We start from the raw sequence: 20,732 nt of genomic DNA, 5'->3' as shown, positions 1-20,732 counted from the left end.
TGGGAGTTCTGGATTTAGACCCTTAGCAGGACAGTGTAGTAAAAAAGTTAATTTGCATAGAGATTTCTTATAGTTATGGACATTTTTAAAAATCCCTCCTTTAGTACATTAGGTTTCAGTTGGTGGGAATAAACTCTTTTTTCCTTCCATGGGGGAGCTCCTGGTGCCCCTGCAGTCAGTGGGAGCCCTGCTGTGACTGCAGCTGCTGACCTGGGACTTAATCCTTCAGTTCTGTGGTTTGTAGCGAGCCACCTGAGTTTCCCTCACTCCTGGGCAGTCTAATTTGGGCTACTCTTGATGTCTGTGACCTGTGAGTAAGGACTGATATTGGAAAATAAAACCATTAGGGCGAACCCAGTGGAGTTACCGATGGTGGGCACTTTATTCTGAGTGTTGGTCTCAAAAGAGCTTGATGTCAGCTCTCATTGAGGGTTGGCTCTGACAAGAGTTACTCCACATGTATTCTACAGGTTTGTTTGTCCCTGAGCTTCTCTGCTTTTTGGGTAGGTGGCAACCCCTGCTGTGCTGTAGAGGGGCTGGGTGTACACAGAACATCACAAGGCAGTGTGCAATAACTGAAACAATCCTTTGCCTCTGCTGGAAATGGCAGACTTCAGCTTGGGCAGAATTGTCTGCCAGCACCTCTCAGCCCCAGGTGGTCACCAGTGCAGGGTAGGACCCCGGCAGAGCCAGCATTCCCTGAGGAACCCTGCACTCACCACCAGCCCTGGGAGCTGCTGCTGAAGCAGCATCAGTTACTCACCCTGGAATTTAGGGGGGGGAAGAAAAACGCAGAGCAAATAGTCTGGCTGGGGGGAAGGAAAATTAATTTTATTCTATAATTAAGCTGCAAAGCAGGATGACAGACTTCATAAACTGAGTTCTGTTTCCCCAGACAAGCCAATTAATGTACATGGTTGGAATGATATGTGTTTTAACAAGCAGCATGAAGAATAGTGTGTTTCAAGTTAGGAAAGTTACAGTTGAAGCCTTTAACATGCACAGTCAGCTAGATACAAAATACCAACAAATCTAATTTAACAAGCTTTTAAAATGTATTTGGAGTAATGAGGAGAAAATATAGGAAGACTTATAAACACACAGGAAAGTAATTTCAGCGGTTATAGATTGCATAGCATAGTGAAAACATTTTAGTTACTGAGCAGCAGTAAAATGTGTTGACTGTTTAATTTGTACACAGTTTTTTTAAATAGCATTTTAAAAGTTGCCTTTTGGCGGAGAGAATACATAAGGATGTCAACTTATTGTAAGGCAGATGGCTGATGAGAGCTCAAGTCATCCTCAGGTTAGAACAGTTGTGTGAGAATAATGCTCCCGAGGATCTGGGATGTGCATGGCTTTGGATGGGTTTGTAATCAATTCCAGTTATGGATCCCATTAGCAAAGGCATTCTTGGATTAACAGCTGAATTTCAAATGTTCTGCTGGGGTCTGTCCTGGCCTCATGCTGGACAACCTGCCCTTCATTCCATGGACCACAGAAAGGGCCTAATGAGAAATTGTCATCTCACCAATGGCTATAATCAAAGAAAACAGGGGCCTCATCACTGTTTGTGAAGTGACTGCACATTCTTTTTTTTATCCAACAGCCATGCAGGAGTCCCAGAGTCCTTATGAGACCTGGAATCTTCACCACAGATATTTTTACAATTGGTATTTTTCATCATAGTTCAGTTTAAAAGAACTGCACTTTGATGGTAGGTATATAATGGTTCCTCACCCTGGCCAAAAACTTCCATGCTTCCATCTGAGAGACAGATGCTTTTCAGTCCTAAGGCAGCAGTTTGCATGATAATAATAATAAAATTGTATAGAACTACTTGACCATGCATGAAGTTCATGTGGCAGATGGGCAGGAGTTACACCCACTGCATATCAGCAAAGGCAAAGGCACTGCAAGTCCCAGAGAGAAGGAAGCAGTGTGTAAGGACTAAATGGCAACACAGAAGTGCAGGAGCAGAGCATGGTGCTCTCTCTGTGTGCTGCAAGGCTCATTTTTGGTGATTTGTCTCCTCCCCTACCCTGGCAATGCCTGAGGGGAATATCTGATTATAAGGCAGCCTGGCTGAGGCTGAGGGCAGAGCTGAGCTCCTCTAAACCCAGCAGCCATGGAAGGGCAGAGCTGTACAAGTACTTCTCTGACTCTTGTTTTACCTGAGGAATGCTCAACCATTTGGGCTTTATCAACTGAATACAGCCACGGGTCTTTGAGCTTGGAAGTTGTTAGTTCAGGGATTGCAAATTTCCCGTTCTCATTGGTTATGCTAAGCTGTTGTTTCTTGACTGCTCATCGATGTGTTTGAATGCCAGGATCAGCAGCAGTGATTTTTGTGCTGCTTGGGTGGGGTTCATGTGTGACTCCCAGATTCTGTAGGCACAAGCCAAGGAGTCCTGGGGGAGCTCTGTGCTACAAACCCAGGAAAGGGTCCATTCAGTTGTGTCACTGCTGCTGAGCTGAGGGCTGGGGAGAAGCTCTGCTGCACTGAAGAGTAGTAATAGGCCTCAAAAATATCAGCCCAAAGTTTACTTCTCTTTGTGGCTTGGTGCAATACCCTATGAATCAGCAGCAGTCAAGCCTTGTTTCCATCTATTTTTTTCCCTCTGTGAGATGAAAGACCAGGGCCCCACGCTTGAGTAAGAAAGTTTCACCAGCAGTTCCTTCTGCTTGTGGATGGCCCAGCGGTGTTCCCTGAGCGAGCCAGCTCCAGCCACGTCTGGGCCGAGTTACACTGCACCATCTCTTGTCATGACACAGGAGTGAACAGCCCCGGTTTTCCACCTCTCTTACACACATTAATATAGCACTGCTGCACTCCAAAATGTGCAGGGAGGCTCTTTGCACAGGTGGATTGTGCACAGTTCCGCTGTGGAGGTGGCATCGGTGCTCCCATTCCTCCCAGGGGTTAACCTGCTGCTGCAGCCGTAGAAAAGGAAAATGGATCACTAGTTTAGATTAAGTTGTAGCTTTATTTCTCTTATTTTCTATGTGTTTAATTTATCTCATTCAGAATCCTTTATGCAAATTATCACTGACTCTGCTTAACTAATTGGTACATGTATATGCAAGACTATTGACCCCTGTTTGCCCCTTAGTGCTAGCTATTTTTCCCAGGTGAATGCAATTAGAGTGTAATTAATTATCAAATAGCTATGTTCCTTTTATTCTGACATTGTAACAATTACTGAGACCGGCACAAAATCCTGAGTACATAGTAAATTGTTTTGTGCTTTCCCTACTGAGTCCGTTGGAGGTTTCATGGACAACAAACACAAGGAGTGGATACATAATGTATTTCAAGACCTATAAAAGTTTCATCCTTGTGGGCCCACATGGGAGAAGGATGCTTGAATGTAACTTTTAATTGTAGAGCTGAGAAATGAAATGCAGATAAGGGCTGGTAACTGTAACTGGCAGCAGACCAAAGTAAATGTTGGACGCAGCTATCCGTATCCATGAATACATGAGTAACTTTATGCTCTTGCGTTGTTTAATTGGATTCTGTGGGACTGTGAATTGGAGTACACTCACTCATGTGTGGGTGCTGTCTGAGGCTCAGGCTGTTGCGGGTACTTTCACTGTCACAGAGGAACAATTTCGCGGCGGCTGTGGAAGAGGCGGTGTCTGACCCGGCGGGGCAGATCCCATCTCCCGGGCAGCGCTCGGCACCGCCGCCACCACAGCAGCGCCAGAAATGATTCCCAAAAAAAGCTGCGGGGCGGGCTCAGGGTGCGCTCCCTGACGGTCGGACGAGCTGCTGGCCCTGAGCGGCTCCCGGCTCCTGTCCAGAGCCCGGCCCCCGATCCCCGGTGCTTGATCCCGCTCCCGATCCCCGATCCCCGATCCCCGATCCCGATCCCGATCCCGATCCCGATCCCGATCCCGATCCCTGTCCCGGTCCGCGCCCCCCCTGAGCCGGTGCTGCGGCGCCACCTGGCGGCGAGGGGGCGGAGGCGCGGCCGCTCCAGCGGGAGCTCAGGTGAGCTCAGGTGGGCAGAGGAGAGCTCAGGTGAGTTCAGGTGAGCACAGGAGGGCTCAGGCGGGCAGACGAGGTCTCAGATGAGTTTAGGCGAACACAGGAGGGCTCAGGCGGGCAGAGGTGAGCTCAGGTGAATTTAGGCGAGCACAGGAGGGCTCAGGTGGACAGAGGAGGTCTCAGATGAGTTCAGGCGAGCACAGGAGGGCTCAGGTAGATAGAGGTGAGCACAGGAGGGCTCAGGCAGACAGAGGAGGTCTCAGGTGAGCTCAGGCGAGCACAGGAGGGCTCAGGTGGGCAGAGGAGGGCTCAGGTGAGTTTAGGCGAACACAGGAGGGCTCAGGTGGGCAGAGGTGAGCTCAGGTGAGCACAGGAGGGCTCAGGGACCACAGATGAATTCAGGTTAGTTTAGGCGAGCACAGGAGGGCTCAGGCAGACAGAGAAGGTCTCAGGTGAGGTCAGGCGAGCACAGGAGGGCTCAGGTGGGCAAAGGAGGTCTCAGGTGAGTTTAGACGAGCACAGGTGAACTCAGGTGAGTTCAGGCGAGCACAGGAGGGCTCAGGTGGGCACCTCCGGCCCGGCGCACCCGTGTTGTGACCCAGGCGCCGTCACCGTCCCCCTTTGCCCGGCCCCGCTGGTCTGGGTTAGGCACGGCGGGAGCGCTGCCCCCCATAAGCACGGCCCGCCCTGCGCTCCCTGCACCGCGCTCTGCCTGGCCTCGCTCTCCTGATGTTCAACACAGCCGGGAATTGCTATGCAGAAAGAAGAATGCTACGTGTTTTAATAGTTTTCCGAGACATTTTCCAAGAGCGGTGTTCTAACGCTGAGCTCAGCTTTCCATGGCAGGTTCTACTGGTTTGAGATGGAAAATAGCTGTTAAAAATGGAGAGGAAGGAAAAAGAAAACACCCCAAAGTCTACTGATGACAGGCTGGAATACAATTATCTGGGCTTCTCCTGGCTGCATGAGACTCTTGGAATGTTACTGCAAGAAGCTTGAAAAATATGTTCCATATTGTCCCTAAGCTTTAGGTGGCAGGGTGAAACAGCCAAATTTCATTGGTAGAACACATCAGAGTTCCTTATGTAATTCTCTTCTTTCATCATGGTAATTTTATATGTGTTTTCTAATATAAGCACTTACCTGGATATGCTGTGGTCAATCTAGAATATCACTGTGTACCTGTGGGGTACCCGACACAAATTAGGCCAGAGGATTTCACGGATTCATCAAGTTCCCACTCTCCTTGTCAGCTGATGCAGCTCAGAAATAGTGGACCAAGAAGTTCAGCTTTCTAATATCCACAAACAGATTCTGGGGCAGAGAGGCTGATTCCAGGTCCATCAGCTGTGAGTGTGGCTTTAATGATTCCGGTTTCCTCTGTCAGAATGTGAATGGAGCAGAGCAAAGAGCCAGTCCATTTTTAACTCCTCCGTCTGATTAACAAAAATAGTAGCACGTGAAGGTAAAGCTTCTTCCCCTAAATCAGGATTTGCTCCCTGGCTGCCATGTAAAAATAACTCCAGAACAATATCTGGAGACACCAGACCTCTCCTCTTTCAGTTGTATCACTTGGAAATTGCTCATTTGCTAAATTAAGGTTGTTCCAAATCTTTGTTTGATGCAAGGCTTGGATTACACAGGCTGCTTTTCAGTGCGATTTACATGAGAAAAGATAGCGTTCTCCACCCTCACAGACTTTCATTTCTGCCTTTCAGAGCTTTTCTTAGCTTCCTGCAATACTGAGAATTGCTTTTCTCTTCATTGAGGGAAGGCTGGTGACTTTGACAGCTGCTGGGGTATCCACAGTCTGTCACTCACAACAGCAAGTCACAAGAGCTGAAATTCTGCCTGCATCTCTCAAAATAGGTTAGGTAGTTAGCAGAAGCATTAACAGAGCCATTCCTTATACATTATAATTAATTGAGCATGAATTATGAATTATAGTTCACATTTGGTGCTCAGCATGCTGCTTAGGAACACTTGTCACATGTGGTACTCTTCCATTTTCCAGAAAGAATTAAAGGATGTTTATAGAGGAGAAGGAAGTATTTTGATGTTACTGTGGCATAAACTGGAGTAGCTTCACTGTTCAGTGATTTTAGTTTGGATTCCATCCAGCATTACTCAAGGGATAATTTTGCCCAATTTTTATTGCGTTTCTTCCTTCAGATATTTTGTTGTTTGTGGGTTGTGTGTTGCCTCTCCACTCCCATTTCAAGGGATTTCCTGATAGGTTTGTGACTTCACCTTTGTTCCTAATCCAGGTTCTGTAAGGCAGGCCAACAATATTCTGCATTTGGGGCAAAAATAATATCTTAGGCTTTACAGCTGTTTGGGTTTTTTTTTAAACAAGGCAGAAAATGAGAGTTTTAAAATCAATGTTATTTCACTACCTCATTAACATAATGATAGTGCGGATGAAAGAGCTGTACTGAGCCCAGGAGAAACATTAAAAATTTAATACACTGCACTACATGTAAATCAGGACAGGTATTTATTCCACAATTTTGAAAAACAGGAAAACATAACTACATACTGTGACTGAAGAGGTTGTTCTGTTCTGGTGTTATGCTAACATTAGATTTTTTTTGGTTGAGTTCTAAACAGAAAAATTCTGGTTAAACACCAAAATATTTTTTCTTTTTACCAGCTTCACCACAGCCTCTGAATCTTCTAATCCAAATCCCCCTCAGTGTGTCCCTCCCGCACATTTCTCTGTGCCACCTCTTTTCTCTCTGTCCCCTGTGACCCTCAGCTGCCAGGGAAGGTCCTCACTGCATGTAAAACGCTGGTGACAGGAACAGGAGACAAGAGCTGATTGCACCCAGGGACCTCTGCTGGGCAGGTCCTGGGGGGCTCTCAGACCAGCACAGACCCACAGCAACAGCAGCTTCTCCCAGCACGAGGAGCCCCTCCTGGCCCCCCTTTCACTCACAGATCTACACTTCATTGCACGTTACACATCACTTACATCTTCTTTGGGGTCTGTTCTTTCTTCATTTTTTGTTATTATTAAAAGAATCAACACATTGTTACTTTCAATGGGACGAAGTGGGGAGAAAAGAGCTCTTCAAGTCACTGATTTCTTTTGAAAGTAATTCTGCCCTGTGCTTGCTTATACAGATAAATCCATGGTTTTAATTAAAATGGCTACATGTGCAAATATGGATTTTTGCTTCTGCTTTGAAGATGCTCATAAATAGGTCTTGAAACTTCTTTGTGAGCCTCATGGCTCTCCCATGAGAGGACAATCACAATGTGGGTACTCAATTGTTAAGCACAAATTCTGGTAATGAAATATCAATTTTGTAAGTAACTGTGAAGAGCAAATTGAAAAGAAGATGTAGTTTGTCTGTAGAAAACTCCCAATCAGAGAAAGTGATGATGGTTTGGAACTGAGGATTTATTGAAAAATCCGAGTTTACCCAGTCTTAGAGACCTCATTTTTATAATCTCTAATACTTTTGATTTTGAGAAAGATCTTGCAAAATAAGATCCCTCTACATGTAATAGCCTGAATTTATTTAGAGGCAAATATGTGCCAAAAGAATACACAAAGTAAACCAGAAAACCTAGAATCACAGTGAAATCTGAATGAAATTAGTCAGCAAAGAGTACGGCATGAAGAGTACGGCAACCTTCTAATTCAAGGAAGATACAAGGATGGGTCACCTGGATGTTATCCAGAGAGTGTCCTAGAGACATGCCTTGACAAGCCTAAAAAACAAATGTTATTTATTATCTAAGGGCCAAGGGTACTATAGCAGAGGAACTAGTACATATTACGTCAAATCTAAATATTTTAGCAGTAGTTATGGTTATTGTATACAGAGTAGAAATATACATTAATAGAATTTTTGAATGGGGAGAATTGGACTGCTCTGGAAATTCTCTGTTAATGTTCCTGGTTCCTACAAACTGCTACCCCACCCCTATTGGTACTTAGGGCCATGTCTTAGCTTGTCCCACCTCATTATTTAATTAATATTTGTTTCTGTAACACTAATTTTAATAGTGTAGCTTTAAGCATATGAACTAATCTGAAATTGTTTATAATTAAAGTAGAATATATCACTAAAAATGGTGATTTGTCCAGAACAGCCTTTTCCCTACATTTATAAATTTAAAAACATATACAAATACCACAGGGACCATTTTTGTAATCTTCTTTCAGCTTGCACAGACACGAATTAGTTATGCCTTCGCCTTTTTAAAGGGATTTTTTTTTCCCTAAGCCTTGATTTGACTTTTAAACTAGAGATGATGAAGATTATTCCCTGCGAGTCCAGGGTGAGGTGCTCTGTGGGCGGTTTTGATCCCAGCCTTTCCACACAGTGCCCAGCAGCAGTCAGCCAGCCCGTTTTGCTGACCTCTGCTGTGCTAAACAACCTAGCTTTGTTTGGTTTTTTTTTTTTTTTGTGTGTGAATCTTGATTCTCTTTTATTTTATCAAACATTATCAGCCCGTAGAACTTCTCAGCAGAAAGGGTGTTCCTCCTATCCCCTTCCCTTTCATTTTCACTTTGGTTTTGACACCTTTCAGTTTATTAACTTCACCCACTATGGATGTGGAGCTGGATTTAGTATTCTGATCATGGCCGAGACAGTATAGGGTTAATTTAGCTTATTATTTAAATGCTGGGTCACATCAGGATTGTATTTTGGCCATGAGGAAAGAGGAAGATGCCCATGCCCACAAGATCTCTGCAGTTTCTGTGCGTGGCTCTGTTGTGTCTTTGCTGCTGGTACATTTTCTTGCAGGGGGAGGATATACTACAGTACTTATCTTCTCTGTGCTTGTGCTGGCTCTCAGGGGAAATTTGGTCTTTTTAGTATGCAGTTCAAACACTGTCTGAAAAGGAGTCATGGTTTGGATAATAATTTTTCAAACAAATTTAATACACTGATTTCCTCGGGATGAAGATAAAGTACCGTTCCATCCAAGATGCACCTAAAGGGCAACTTGTTTGAGTTAAGTTTACTGAAACAGAAGTGACAGAATATCAATTTGTTTTCTAACTTCATGTCATAGTTGAGAATCAAATAAGCAATTACACGAGAGTAAATTGGATTTATTTCAGTATCAGATTTTCAGTTCACTTGCTGGTTTATTTGATTGAGATAAAATAGCCCTTCATTTTACAGTAAACATGCTCAAGTATTACATGTGTTTCTTGGCTCCTTCAAGAGCTTGTAGTTCCTCAGCCTAGAGTTGAAAACATTCCTGATACATAACATGTGGCTGACTGACTTAACACCAGAAGCTTTCCCTGTAGCAAGGTGATGAACAATCCCAAATGTCTCTTGCTTTGCAATGAGGTGACTTCTAAGCTGGTGCCAATTTATTCATTTCAACTTCTTCCATCATTTGCATTTACCAAAACACCAAAATTAAGTGTAAAAATAAGACCTCATACATATGTATTTGCTTAGTCAAATGCTTCAACCAAATGTAAATATAGCTCCAAGTTATATGACCCAAAAAGGGTAAAATTTTATCTTTTGTTTTAGAAATATGGCATTTTAAGATTCTTCCTAGATTTTCCTAAATGTTTAGATGCCTATAAATAACCCAAATTGTCCTACTAAAAGGAAGCAATTTTCGGCAGTCTTTCTGTTTACCAGAGAGCTCTTACTGTAATTTCCTTTGTTACTAATTATGATTTACACAAATGTTGCTGCTCCCTAATGCTACCTAAGGCTCCTAGACAGCTCCAAGGATTACTGCAAGGAACTGTATGTGCTCACTTCTTGGCCTCCTGCTCAAGGTGATGGAACTGCTTCCTTCCCCTGCACTCACCCACCATGCATTTTGCAAAATGTGTCAAATCAGATTCTCTCAATTCCATTTTCTCAATCTGAATTAATTCCCATGGTGGAGCGGAAAAGATCATGATGGTTTTGTTTCAGTTCTTCTTTAATACAGAATTATTTTGGAACATTCTATTACAAATTACTTTTGCATTAAAAAAGCACATTTTTTATCTAGAATTGTAACGCCTCTCTAGGCCAAACAGAATTTTGATGAAATGTATGATGTTTTTTGCCAAATCCCTGAGCCACTGAGAGTCATTCCATTCTACACAAATCAAATTCATGCATTTATAATAAGTGTTAAAGAAAATCCAAACATGACAATTGAGGTTTTACAAGCCTGAAAATTATAGCCCAGCCATGATAAGTGATGTTCTGACAGCAATGAAACTGAAATTTGGCGGCCAAAAGCCGTATTTAGCTGTTTGCTAACATGAATTCTGAAGGAGAGGCGCGATCTCGGCCACGCCGTTGCAGTGCATGCAACGTGCAAGAGAGAGCCAGGGATCTGCATGCAGGATGAGTGCTGCAGCCAGAGGGTGAGCTCAGTCAGGTAATGCTGAATTAGCCTCCACAGGAGGGGTGCAGAGGAGCTGCCCACAGGCTGGAGCTCCCTGCACTGCCCGACCTCGCTGCCGCTGCCCGCTGGGGTGGCAAATGCCAGCTGCCACAAACACTGAAGTCAGGCCTCCTGTTTCTGCTCTTAGCATTTCTTAAGGCATGATTGGATCTTCTCATTGCAAGTGTTTCTCTAGAGTCTTTCAATGAAATAATACTATCTATTGATATTGTGTTTATTTTTCTAGCATCCTGATTTGCAGATAGGAAACATCAAGTTCATCTGTGTTTCCATGTGGAATGGGCAGGCTCCTGCTCCTTTGGTTCACCTGCTAGCACGTTCTGTGTATTGCTGCATATTGGAATGGAAGGGATCCTGAAAACTCATTTTGACCTCAGGGAAAATCAGAAGCACTGAAGCCATTCCAACAGTTTATTAATCTAAACTGTTTTTGGAAAACCTCACACTTCCCTAAATGATTTAAACAGTGCCTAGAAAGTTTTATTAGTGTCTTTCTAAACGTTTTCTTGTTGTAATTGAACTCAGAACAATTAATTGCATTTCTGTTTGCAACAGCCTTATGTATATTTCAAGGCCATGAGCATATCTACTAATATTGTCCTAAGATATATAATACATATTTTCATTTATCTTTTTTTCCCCTTACGAAGGAGCACAGATAGTCTGTGTCACAGAATTTACCATTTCCAATGTGACCCCATGCTGAGTTAAGGCCTTGGATGGTGTACTCATTGACTTTTAGCAAGGGGTGGTACAGCACTTTCTCCACCACAAGATTTCCTGTGACAGCTGTGCCTGGTAATATTTTGCAGGTTAGTCCAGAGAAGGAAGCAAATGGCAATGTGAGACAAAGAACAACAGAGCCAGAAGTGTTTCTCCTTTTTCAGAGTGCTCATTTTCATTTCTCCATAGTAAGACTAAGTGGTTTTTTAGCCCTTTTGCACAATTACTTAGAAACCTGTGGAGGGGTTGCTCTTTTCACTCATTTCCACTTCCTTTCCAGTCCAGCTGTGTCAGAGGACAAAATCACCATTCTCAAATAGTCTTTACTACTCTGAAGGAGAGCAGTTTGTGAGAATGCTGCCTAATAGGCTTCTGACAGAGCCAGCTGGGTAAGTTTAAAATTTATAAATGGATAGTCCGAGCTGTGTCAGACAAATTTGCTTGAGGAACTGTAGGAGTGTTCCTGTAAATGTTTTCAGTAGAATTGTCTCCACCAGGGAATGGTGAGAAGTACTAGCTAGCCTTGGAGGATGTAAGAAAAATAAGTTGGACATGTGATTCAAAGATACTGAAGGCTTAGAGCTTGCCACAATACTGTTTTTAGGGGAATGGCCAAGACCCTAAGAACAGGCAGCAGTGTTTTGCAAAAGAAGGGTTAGAAATATTAGGCCAATGTGTAGTTAAGAGCTGGTGCCCCTGCAGCCAGACCCCAGGGTAGGTATGGTACCAGCACTGACTGCTCTGGGTCACTTGCATTGCTGTAAGTCAGGAGCCAGCACGGTGAAGTCCAAAGATGCCCTGCTGTAAGAGTAAAATCAGGCATCTTTTCCGTGTGCTGGGATTTATTTGCTGTTCAGGATTTAAAGTCATCTCTGGCAATTGCTTCTTGCAGCCACAAAACCAAGTATATCCTATACTGAAGCACAGCAATAACAAGATTTGAATGTTATTAGGGGCTGCTCCTACACATCTTGTATTAAAGCAGTTAAGTGTTTAACCCATGAAGAGAATTCCTATTCTCTTTGCTTTTGAAACCTCAGTATAGATCACTTAACCACTCTGCAAGAAATCCCGTGAGAGACCAACAACAGCAGGGAAAAAAGTCAGGCAAGAAATAGCAGATTGTATCTTCTAGACCTTTTAAAATACATTTTTCATATGAGTGCAGTCAACTTGAATATTACTCCTAATATAGATTAACTTAAGACAGCTTTTTGCAGAGCACGAGGCTCTGAGAATTTGGCCAGATAGTTTTTTCACTGAAAAGCTCTGCCAATTATATACAGCACAAAGTAGAGAATAATGCATGCAATGCATAATATGCCTTTTTCTTCACCACATGGGGCTTAAAAATAAATGATACAGATCCTCTTTGCATTTTTCATCTGTGCTCATGTAAATCAAAGTCTGAGGTAAGAATCTGTTTTAGTGGAGTTCATCTAGCTGTACCAAATTTGTTGGTTCCGTTTCCAGGGAAGAATGTGGCCATTTGAGAAGTTTCAATGTTGTATAGGATCAGCTACAGTCTCATCAACAGTTGTGTAAATCTGAGGATCAGGGTTAAGGAGGTAATAGCAATGTGAAATCTGCCTGTATATAATTTTTTCAGAAGGAATCTAGAGCCTCTTTTTTGGCTAACAAGCAAATTACCTTAGTCGCTAAATTATATTTTATGAATAGTAGCTGATCTGCATAGCATCATTTTGTAAGGCCTTAACTCAGCAAAGCTCCTAATTACATGTTTTGAGTGAAGCCCTTGCATATGTCCCCAGATTCAATGGGACCATACATGTCATTAAGTGCTTTCTTGGGTTGAGACCTAATTGCTTGAATTTATAGGAATTTCAGGTGCTTATTTACATAATGAGCAATATAAAATATTTTATTGTAATACTTTTCAGTGGAAGAAATATCTAATGCAAAACTTCACTAATCAAGAAAGGTGTGTGCCACTATTACACTGCAATACTAGAAGCCATCCCAGGGCAAAAGAGCCATATGTCACATCAGTCACTTCGTTGAAAATGCAGATTGTGTTGAAGTGGATCATTCATGTGCTGTCAAAATTTACTACAATTCAGAAGTTGGATTAAAGTTCATCATAACATTTTGTTTGATCTTATGGGTGACTTGCACAATATATACAAATAACTTGTTATATGGATTTCCTGAAGAATTTATCTTTTGCTGTAATTTGGAGAATACTTGAATTGTTTTAAAAGCACAGTACTTCTGCTTATTTTCCCTTTCACTGAATAATATTTAGTTTCTTTTATTAATTTTCTCTGCCTGTACAAGAAATGTAACACCTTTTAGCATCAGTCCTGGGGCAAAGTACTGCAATTTAAATTCCAATCCCTAATCTGTATTCTGTGAGCTACACTTTAATCCATGGCATCTACTTGTCTATTCAAAAGGCCCATACATGTATATCCTGGGTTTTGTGCATACAGGTATTGAGGTATTTGAGCAGTTCTGCAATGAACTACACAGGCAGTGTCTCCTGCACATCACCTCACCACCACAACAGTGGCAAACACCTCCTGGCCTTTTGGAGCAGAGCGTTCTCCAGGCAAACGAGTTGTCAGATGTGTGTCATACCCACAGCTTAATAATGAAATAGGTGGAAGGAACCAGTAATTTCAGCACTGAGTTGTCAGCCAAGAACTGTACTATTCAAAAGGTAGAACTGCAGTCATGTAAATATCTCTGTCTTATAAGGCAGATCTGAATGAAGTAGAAGCAGCAGAATTTAGTATCTCCCTCAGTGAGACCACAGAGCAAACAAGCCTGTGCCTCCAGCAGCCCCCACAGAAGAGTCAGCACATCCACAGCACTCCTATGTGAGATGAGAATCAATTTTCAAAATTGATGGAGCTGCAATGGTGGGCACTAAACCATGCCCTCTCTTTAGAAGTGGTTACAATAGTATGTGCTGCACTGTGGTGTAACTGGGCCATGTCCAAGCACACCTGACTTGTGCAGCTGCAGGCTGACACACCAGCAGACAAACCACCGATTCCAAGTGTGTGCAAGCCAGCACTGAGCATAGCCTCTGCTCAGGCACGGTCAGCAGCACAGCTCTGCAAATTGCAGGGAGCTGCTGTGTTTTGTGTGAGCTTGCTGATGTGGACAGATAGGTTTACCAGCTCTTTTTCCTTCCAGCCCTCAAGCTCATCAAAGCAGAAATCATTACAAAGCCCAAACCATACAGACCAAAACTGGGATTAACTCAGTTGGAGCATGGTGCTAATAGTGCCAAGGTTTTGGGTTGGATTTCTGTGTCTGGGCCATTCACTTGGACTTGATGATCCTTGTGGGCCCCTTTCAGCTCAGAAGATAAAATGTATGACACAGTCATCTTTTTCATACATGGACTAATGCCTTACTCTTACCAAAAAACCCCCGTATATCTTTTAAGGCACATCAAATACCTTGTCTGAAAACTTCCTTTTCTTGTAACATCCAAATTACAGCCAAGCAGGTTTTTGCACCTGCTTTTGCTAATGACTTTCTAAATACAGAAAGATTAATGATAGTTATCAAGTTTGTTTGCTTAAATTTGTATAATTGTCTTCGCTGTGTAATATCCCACACAGCCCATGGTGTTGGCAGACCAGTGTCAGAGGGAAGCTGAAGCACTCTATTGCCAACTCAGCTGTTAGAAACTGAAGAAGGAATTCAAACTATCAGTTCATTCCCCTCTCCCAGAGACAATAGCACAAATGCACTTCTCCCACTTCCTGCCCTGGGAAGCTTTGTCCAAGGGTTTGGAGACTTTGTGCAGAAGATCAGGCAAATGCACTGTCACACATTGGCAAAGAGTGACACGTTCTGTTCTGTGGGACTGCCCAGTGTGCAAAAGGGACACAAGTGCATTGGTAGTAGCAAATGACCTGTTGAGGCTGCCAATACTGGGTTTGACATGCCATTATAAACAATGTTTCCTGACAGAAAAGCTTGTATTAAATCAATTACCACAAAATGGCTCTGTTTACAAAAAACAGTCACACTATTTAATCAGATATGTTTTCAGAGCAAGCTTTCATACAGATTAATTTGTTTCATATCAGGAGGTTAAGAATAAAACTTTGTCTTTAAAATACTGTATTTTCCAGTGTTAGGAAAAATGAAAATCTATGGAAATCTTCTTGAAAACCTTGTTTCCTTTCTACTTATTATTCCTGTAGCAAGTGATAGTGATATCTCAGTAGAAGTTTAGACACATAGAATATGTTTCAGGTGGTTACTGGGATAAATCTTTACATATACTTTTCACTGGTATGACATCATAGAAAATGTAGTCTAAAAACTGTTGGGTGTTCCGAAAAACTGGCTAATCATCTAAACACAACCTACAGAGTCACTCTTAGTGAAAAAATCTCTTTTTTCCATCTCTTCTCCTTTGATTACTCTTCTTTGTGTACCACTTGTTTTTTTCCATCAAGTGGACAGAAAAAGCAAACCCTAGAATGAAAGCCCAAGCCAAAGAAACTTTCGGCATCTAAACAAAATGCTATTTGCAACAGGCAGCGGATAGTTCTAATTCAGATAATCCAAAGTAGGTCACCTTCATGAGTCTTCCAGACTTTCCAACTTAGCAACTCGGATGGATAATAAAACAATTTTTAGTTAATGAGAGAACATCAGAAAAAAAAAAGAACTGCAGGAAGCTGCGGACTGCAGTATCTCCTTACTGAGACAGAATGCCACATGGCAAGAACAGATGGGTAATCCTTCCGTGATTATCCTCGACCACTGGCTGAAAGAAAAAGCTGTCACAACATGGAGGGCTGTATATAAAGTATATATACAGCCATTTCCCCTCATTGATAGTAAAAGGTTTTATATGCAAGAGATTATAAAGAAAAAGGGACGCTTTAATGTAATGGTGAAGGGAATAATTCTTCCATTTTCCTTCACTTCCTGAAGTGGAGCATATGCCAAGGTCCTGAACTAAATTTATCTCTCAGAAGGAAGGTGTAATATACATTCCACATCCATATTACGTATTTCGTACAAACTGAGCATAGAACCTGCTTTTATTGTCTTTGAATCCTGACAGAGTATGTTCAGTTGATAATTTATAGACAGTGTTACCACAGTGAAATGTTGGTGTCAAAATTTTGGCTTTTGCATATTCATTGACACCAGAGTTTTTATTTGTGATGTGGCAAAATGAAACCAGAGTGGATTAAGAAAGGTTTGTTGGAATCTCAAACTTTACAAAACTACCAGAATGGAAGGCATTTCTTGCATGCAGTGGTCACATCTCCTTTGACTTTAGTTCTGCCCATGTACATAAGAGAGAACCTGAATTCTATAACCTACTTGGAGAATAGCCTGACGTAAAATGAGTACCTGGCAAAGAATCTTGGTTTTGTTTATGAAAAGAAAATATGGAAGCGTGCATATCCACGGGTACAGGATACCTGAGTGGTGAAGAACACACATGTAAACCATAAAATGACAGAATTGCAGAACATGAAGTTAATGGTGGTTCTGTGGTTCCAAAAAAATCAAAATACACTTCTTCTACCTTTTAAGTCTTGCAATATACCAGTGTTTAAAACAAAAAGTAATGTTTTGGGAACTTGTTGCAGATCAGACAGTGACTTGTAGTCTGAGATGGTGAAATTCTCAAAGAGTAATTCCCTATCCTGTTTTGCTCTTTCAGATTTCATGCTTAGACTAGTAAGACTGCCAGACTCCCAGGGAAAAGATCTATGTCCTCCATATACACTAAAGGGATTAGGAGTCTTGTGTTGTTCTGGTAGTGATGGAAGGAAAAAAAAAAAAAGAAAGACTTTGTCACTTTGGGAAAGAAGACCAGTCTTCAGAAGACATTGCTACTGCAGATTACTCATTAAACACTGCTCGTGGCTTATTTCCAACCTTTTCTATTCCTAAGGCATATTCCTCACATGCTGTGATTTTTTTGATATCATAGGAATATACACAAATTTTGTATTTGTTCTGTATTCTTCACAGATTTTAAGACTGAGTATGTTAGAGATACCCACTCTTAGACAAATCAGTTCATTCACCTTTTTCCCCTTCATCTCATAACACATACCCAAAATCTAACTTTTGATGTGATAAGGACTTGACTGTTTTTAAGAAAAATGCTAATCTTCACTCTGAAATAACTTAGTCTTCCACTGATTACAGAATGTGCTTCGAAACCGCCTATGAGTCAGGCTGTGAGTTGGAGTTCAGATAAGCCTGCAGTGTTTGTTCACCAGATGGACCATAAGCTCTGCAAAGTGGAGCAAAGGATATTGCTTATTAACACTGCTCCCAGCTTCACTTATTTCTTTGTACAAAGTCTGGTTACTTGATGCAATTCGAGACTATATTTACACTATTAGGAGGAGGAAACATATTTTTTATAACAGGATAGGTAAATCTAGAAAAGTAGATCAGACTAAAATGGAACTGAGTACGGTTCCCTTATTACATCATTTCAAGTAGGCAAGATTGATACCCTCCATCTCTTAAACACTCCCACACTGAATTGACATACCTGTGCAGTGGCAAAAAAAAAATTGATTTAATGTCTTGGAATTTTAGAGCAAATTAGCCAAGTCACCGTTGTTACCTGTGCTTAAAACACATTCTCTTGGACAGACACGTGCAACCATCATAATACTTATATAAGAATCAAATCTTGTTTTTCTCTTATATACTTTGTGCTAGATACTAATTCTCACCTAACATGGACAACATGGGGAATTTTCAGAGAGGTAACTATCTCCAGTGTCTTTTGTGTAACCTGATTAAATATTTTCTGATGAAACACAGCTCAATCAAGCTGCCATTATTAATTAACATTATAAGGAAATTCATTTAATAGTTTTATGCAATTTCTGATTTTAATTTGTTCTTTGGATTGGTACATTTCTTCAGTTTCTGTGATTTTTTTTTTCATCTTCATATTCTCAAGATGCTCAGCCTTGCCCTTTTCCCTTTTTAGTTTGAATCAGCACAAGAAAAAAAATAAGTTATTAGTTATATTCTCTTCCTTCTATTTGGCTGTTTTCTTTAGTTCAGAAGAAGGATGTTTTGAACAGTTAGTGGTCATTGGTTATACCACAGTTTCAAAAATGAATGCCATACCTACTGCAATGTCCTTTCCAGATTTTACATGTCTCTAAATATGGAGAAAGGAGGATGTTGAAGGAGGAGGAGTCTGCTCCTCTCTCTGCTCTGGTTTCTCTGTCAGTGCAGAAGCGTCTCTTGCTGGGGCTCCCACCCATACACAGGGCTGACTTTACACTGAAGGCTCAGATCTTTATGGCCTATAAATTGTTGTGGTTTGGATACAAATCTTCTCTCCAGAAGGGCTTTCAGTAGGACGTGTGAGACTGAGCATGCACTGCTGTTCCTCACTGCCTTATCAGTCACAGTAATTATATACAGAAATTAGGAACATCCAGAGACATTTTCCAGCAGATATGTTACCCCATAAAATCTGGAGGAAATTTTCCAATAGGTCATAAAAATTTTAAGAACCATGGATCACAAGCTCATCACAATTACTGCTATGCTTCCTTTATAGAAAGCAGCGTTGCCCTGTGCTGAAGTATTGCCTGCCTTGGATGTTGCTGTTAGGGCTTTTAACCATTTTAGGGTATCCATGGGAATGAGTCTCCCATTTCCCAATGAGGCATGCAGGATTGGAACCAGGTCCTGAGGCTCTTGAGAGCGCTTGGTCATTTGGCCTGTACAGAGTCTGCTTCTTTTCTGGCACCATGAGCACCTCCTGCCATCTACAAGCCCAAGGGAAGGCTGCAGGGAGCAATCACTTACTAGGACCATAACTTCCTTTTGAAGAGCAAAGCATTTAATCCCAAATGGAAGACGCTTTTATCTTGTATTTGTCAGCAAATTTGCCTGACTGTGTTTGTAATGCCCAATTATTGATAGTTCAGAATAAAAATTATCCATCATCTTCCCGAGCTGCACAGTACCTGTCAGAATATTCAGGAACACTTGAGCTTTTTTCATTTCTTTGTTCTAACAGCCCACTTCACTGTACTGTGGGACCAACAAATCTGATGCATGTGCAACTGGTGTGGAAGCCTGACACTGTCAAAATTTGTTATCATGGGCTCTCTGCCATCACCCCAGCTGGCAAAAATGGGACACAGTTCTACTGCAGGAATGGAAGGTCAGCCACACGCTGCTCTGCTGTCACACAGAGAGAAGGCTTTCTGGGCTGACTTTCCTGGAACTTACTAATGATGCATTTTGACCTCTGTTTTACAGACACCTTGCAGTCAGTGATACTCACAGAGTGGCACTCTTTGAAACTGACACACACTTCATCTGCTTGTGAAATGTTGCAACCAAGGATACCTCCTGTAAAATTTTATTTGTAGCCCCACTGGATCCTTTAATAAAGGATGCTTCTGAATCTTATTGCTTGTTTCATTTTCTTCAGATCAGAAACTAAAGCGCTTCCAATGGAAACAAAATCCCGCTGGTCTGTGCAAATCCTACCTGGATGTCATTTTAAAAAGCAACTGTTCTTTCTAGGAGATAGTCTTTGGATTTGGTTTGTAAAGTGGAATTAGGCTTACAAAAAGCACTGTACAGGCAGATTAAAAAAACACAAAACTCCCTACTTCGGTCCTATCATCAGATAATGAGATCTTTCAGATTAGAAAGCCAATATCATTGTGGGAGAAAAAGGCAACTGAACGGTCCGTTATGTTCACTTTTTGAGACACTGGGCATTCAGTTACAGTCGCCCTGTGCCTGGTCCCTGCAGACCTCACCGGGCTGTGGAGGTGTTGCACCTTGCTCTCGCTCGATCTGCTGAGGCGAAATGATGCCAGGGACCCTTTATGCTTCAGGGAAAAAAAAAAAAACCAAACAAAAAACCAACCCAAAGCATCGGCCCAGCCCGGGGGAATTCGGGCCGTTTTTGCCGGTGAGCGGTGGGCGGGCGGGCCCGGAGCCGCGCGGTGCCGCGCTCCCTCAGAAGATGGCAGTCACCGCCCGCCGCGGCCGCCCCCTCCCGCCGGGAGCCGCCGCCCCGCCCCGGCCCCTTCCCCTCACGCAGCGCCGGGGCGAGCCCGCCGAGCCCCCGCACCGCTCCTCCTCCGCCTCCAGCCCACCCTCCTCCTCCTCCTGCTCCTTCCTCTTCCTCCGCCAACCCCACCCCTGGCCCCGGGCTGGCCCGGCCGCGGGCTGCCGCGCCGCCAGGGCTCCCCGCCGGCTTCCCCCATCCCCACGCGCCGCGAACACCTCCTCCTCCTTCCCCCCCTCCCTCCTTCCCCACCTCCGCCCTCCTCCTGCTGACGTCTGGCTCTGCCCGGCTGAAAACTCGGTGCCGCGGCGGATGCGGCGGCTCTCGGGAGCGCGGCGGCGGCAGCAGCAGCGAAGATGGTGGCGGCTCCGTGCGCCCGGCGGCTGGCGCGGCGCTCCCGCTCGGCGCTGGTGGCGGCGCTCACCGTGCTGCTCCTGCAGACCCTCCTCGTCTGGAATTTCAGCTCCCTCGACGCCGGCGAGGAGCAGCGCGGCGGCCGCGAGAAGCGAGACCGCGGCGGAGAGCAGCGGGGGCAGCCGCAGCGGCGCGGACCCGCCGCCCCGCACGGCAAGGCGATGGTAG

General features: G+C 43.2%; 1 protein-coding gene and 1 long non-coding RNA gene across 5 annotated transcripts in view; one reads left to right on the top strand and one right to left on the bottom strand.

Moving 5' to 3' along the window:
- Positions 1–810: 810 nt before the first annotated feature.
- LOC140685073 (uncharacterized) lies at positions 811–20,534 on the bottom strand. The gene is made up of 2 exons (XR_012058260.1): positions 20,403–20,534; positions 811–2,934 (listed from the first exon to the last, which is right to left on the bottom strand). It is a non-coding gene; the product is annotated as an uncharacterized lncRNA (long non-coding RNA).
- Positions 20,388–20,732, top strand: part of XYLT1 (xylosyltransferase 1) — a 176,932-nt gene continuing 176,587 nt past the window's right edge. For 2 of the 4 annotated variants that reach the window (XM_072935590.1, XM_030284403.4), the window contains exon 1: positions 20,389–20,728. In XM_072935590.1, coding sequence (XP_072791691.1) covers positions 20,507–20,728 — 222 coding nt within the window. In that variant the 5' untranslated portion in view covers positions 20,389–20,506. Of the gene's footprint in view, positions 20,729–20,732 lie in introns of all 4 variants that reach the window. The other 2 variants (XM_072935589.1, XM_030284405.4) reach the window with 2 other exon arrangements.

Source organism: Taeniopygia guttata, chromosome 14 (genome assembly GCF_048771995.1).
Source record: "Taeniopygia guttata chromosome 14, bTaeGut7.mat, whole genome shotgun sequence".
NCBI lineage: Eukaryota > Metazoa > Chordata > Aves > Passeriformes > Estrildidae > Taeniopygia > Taeniopygia guttata.
The sequence above is the reverse complement of the archived record's forward strand: the minus strand, read 5'-3'. Positions and strand labels throughout refer to the sequence as shown.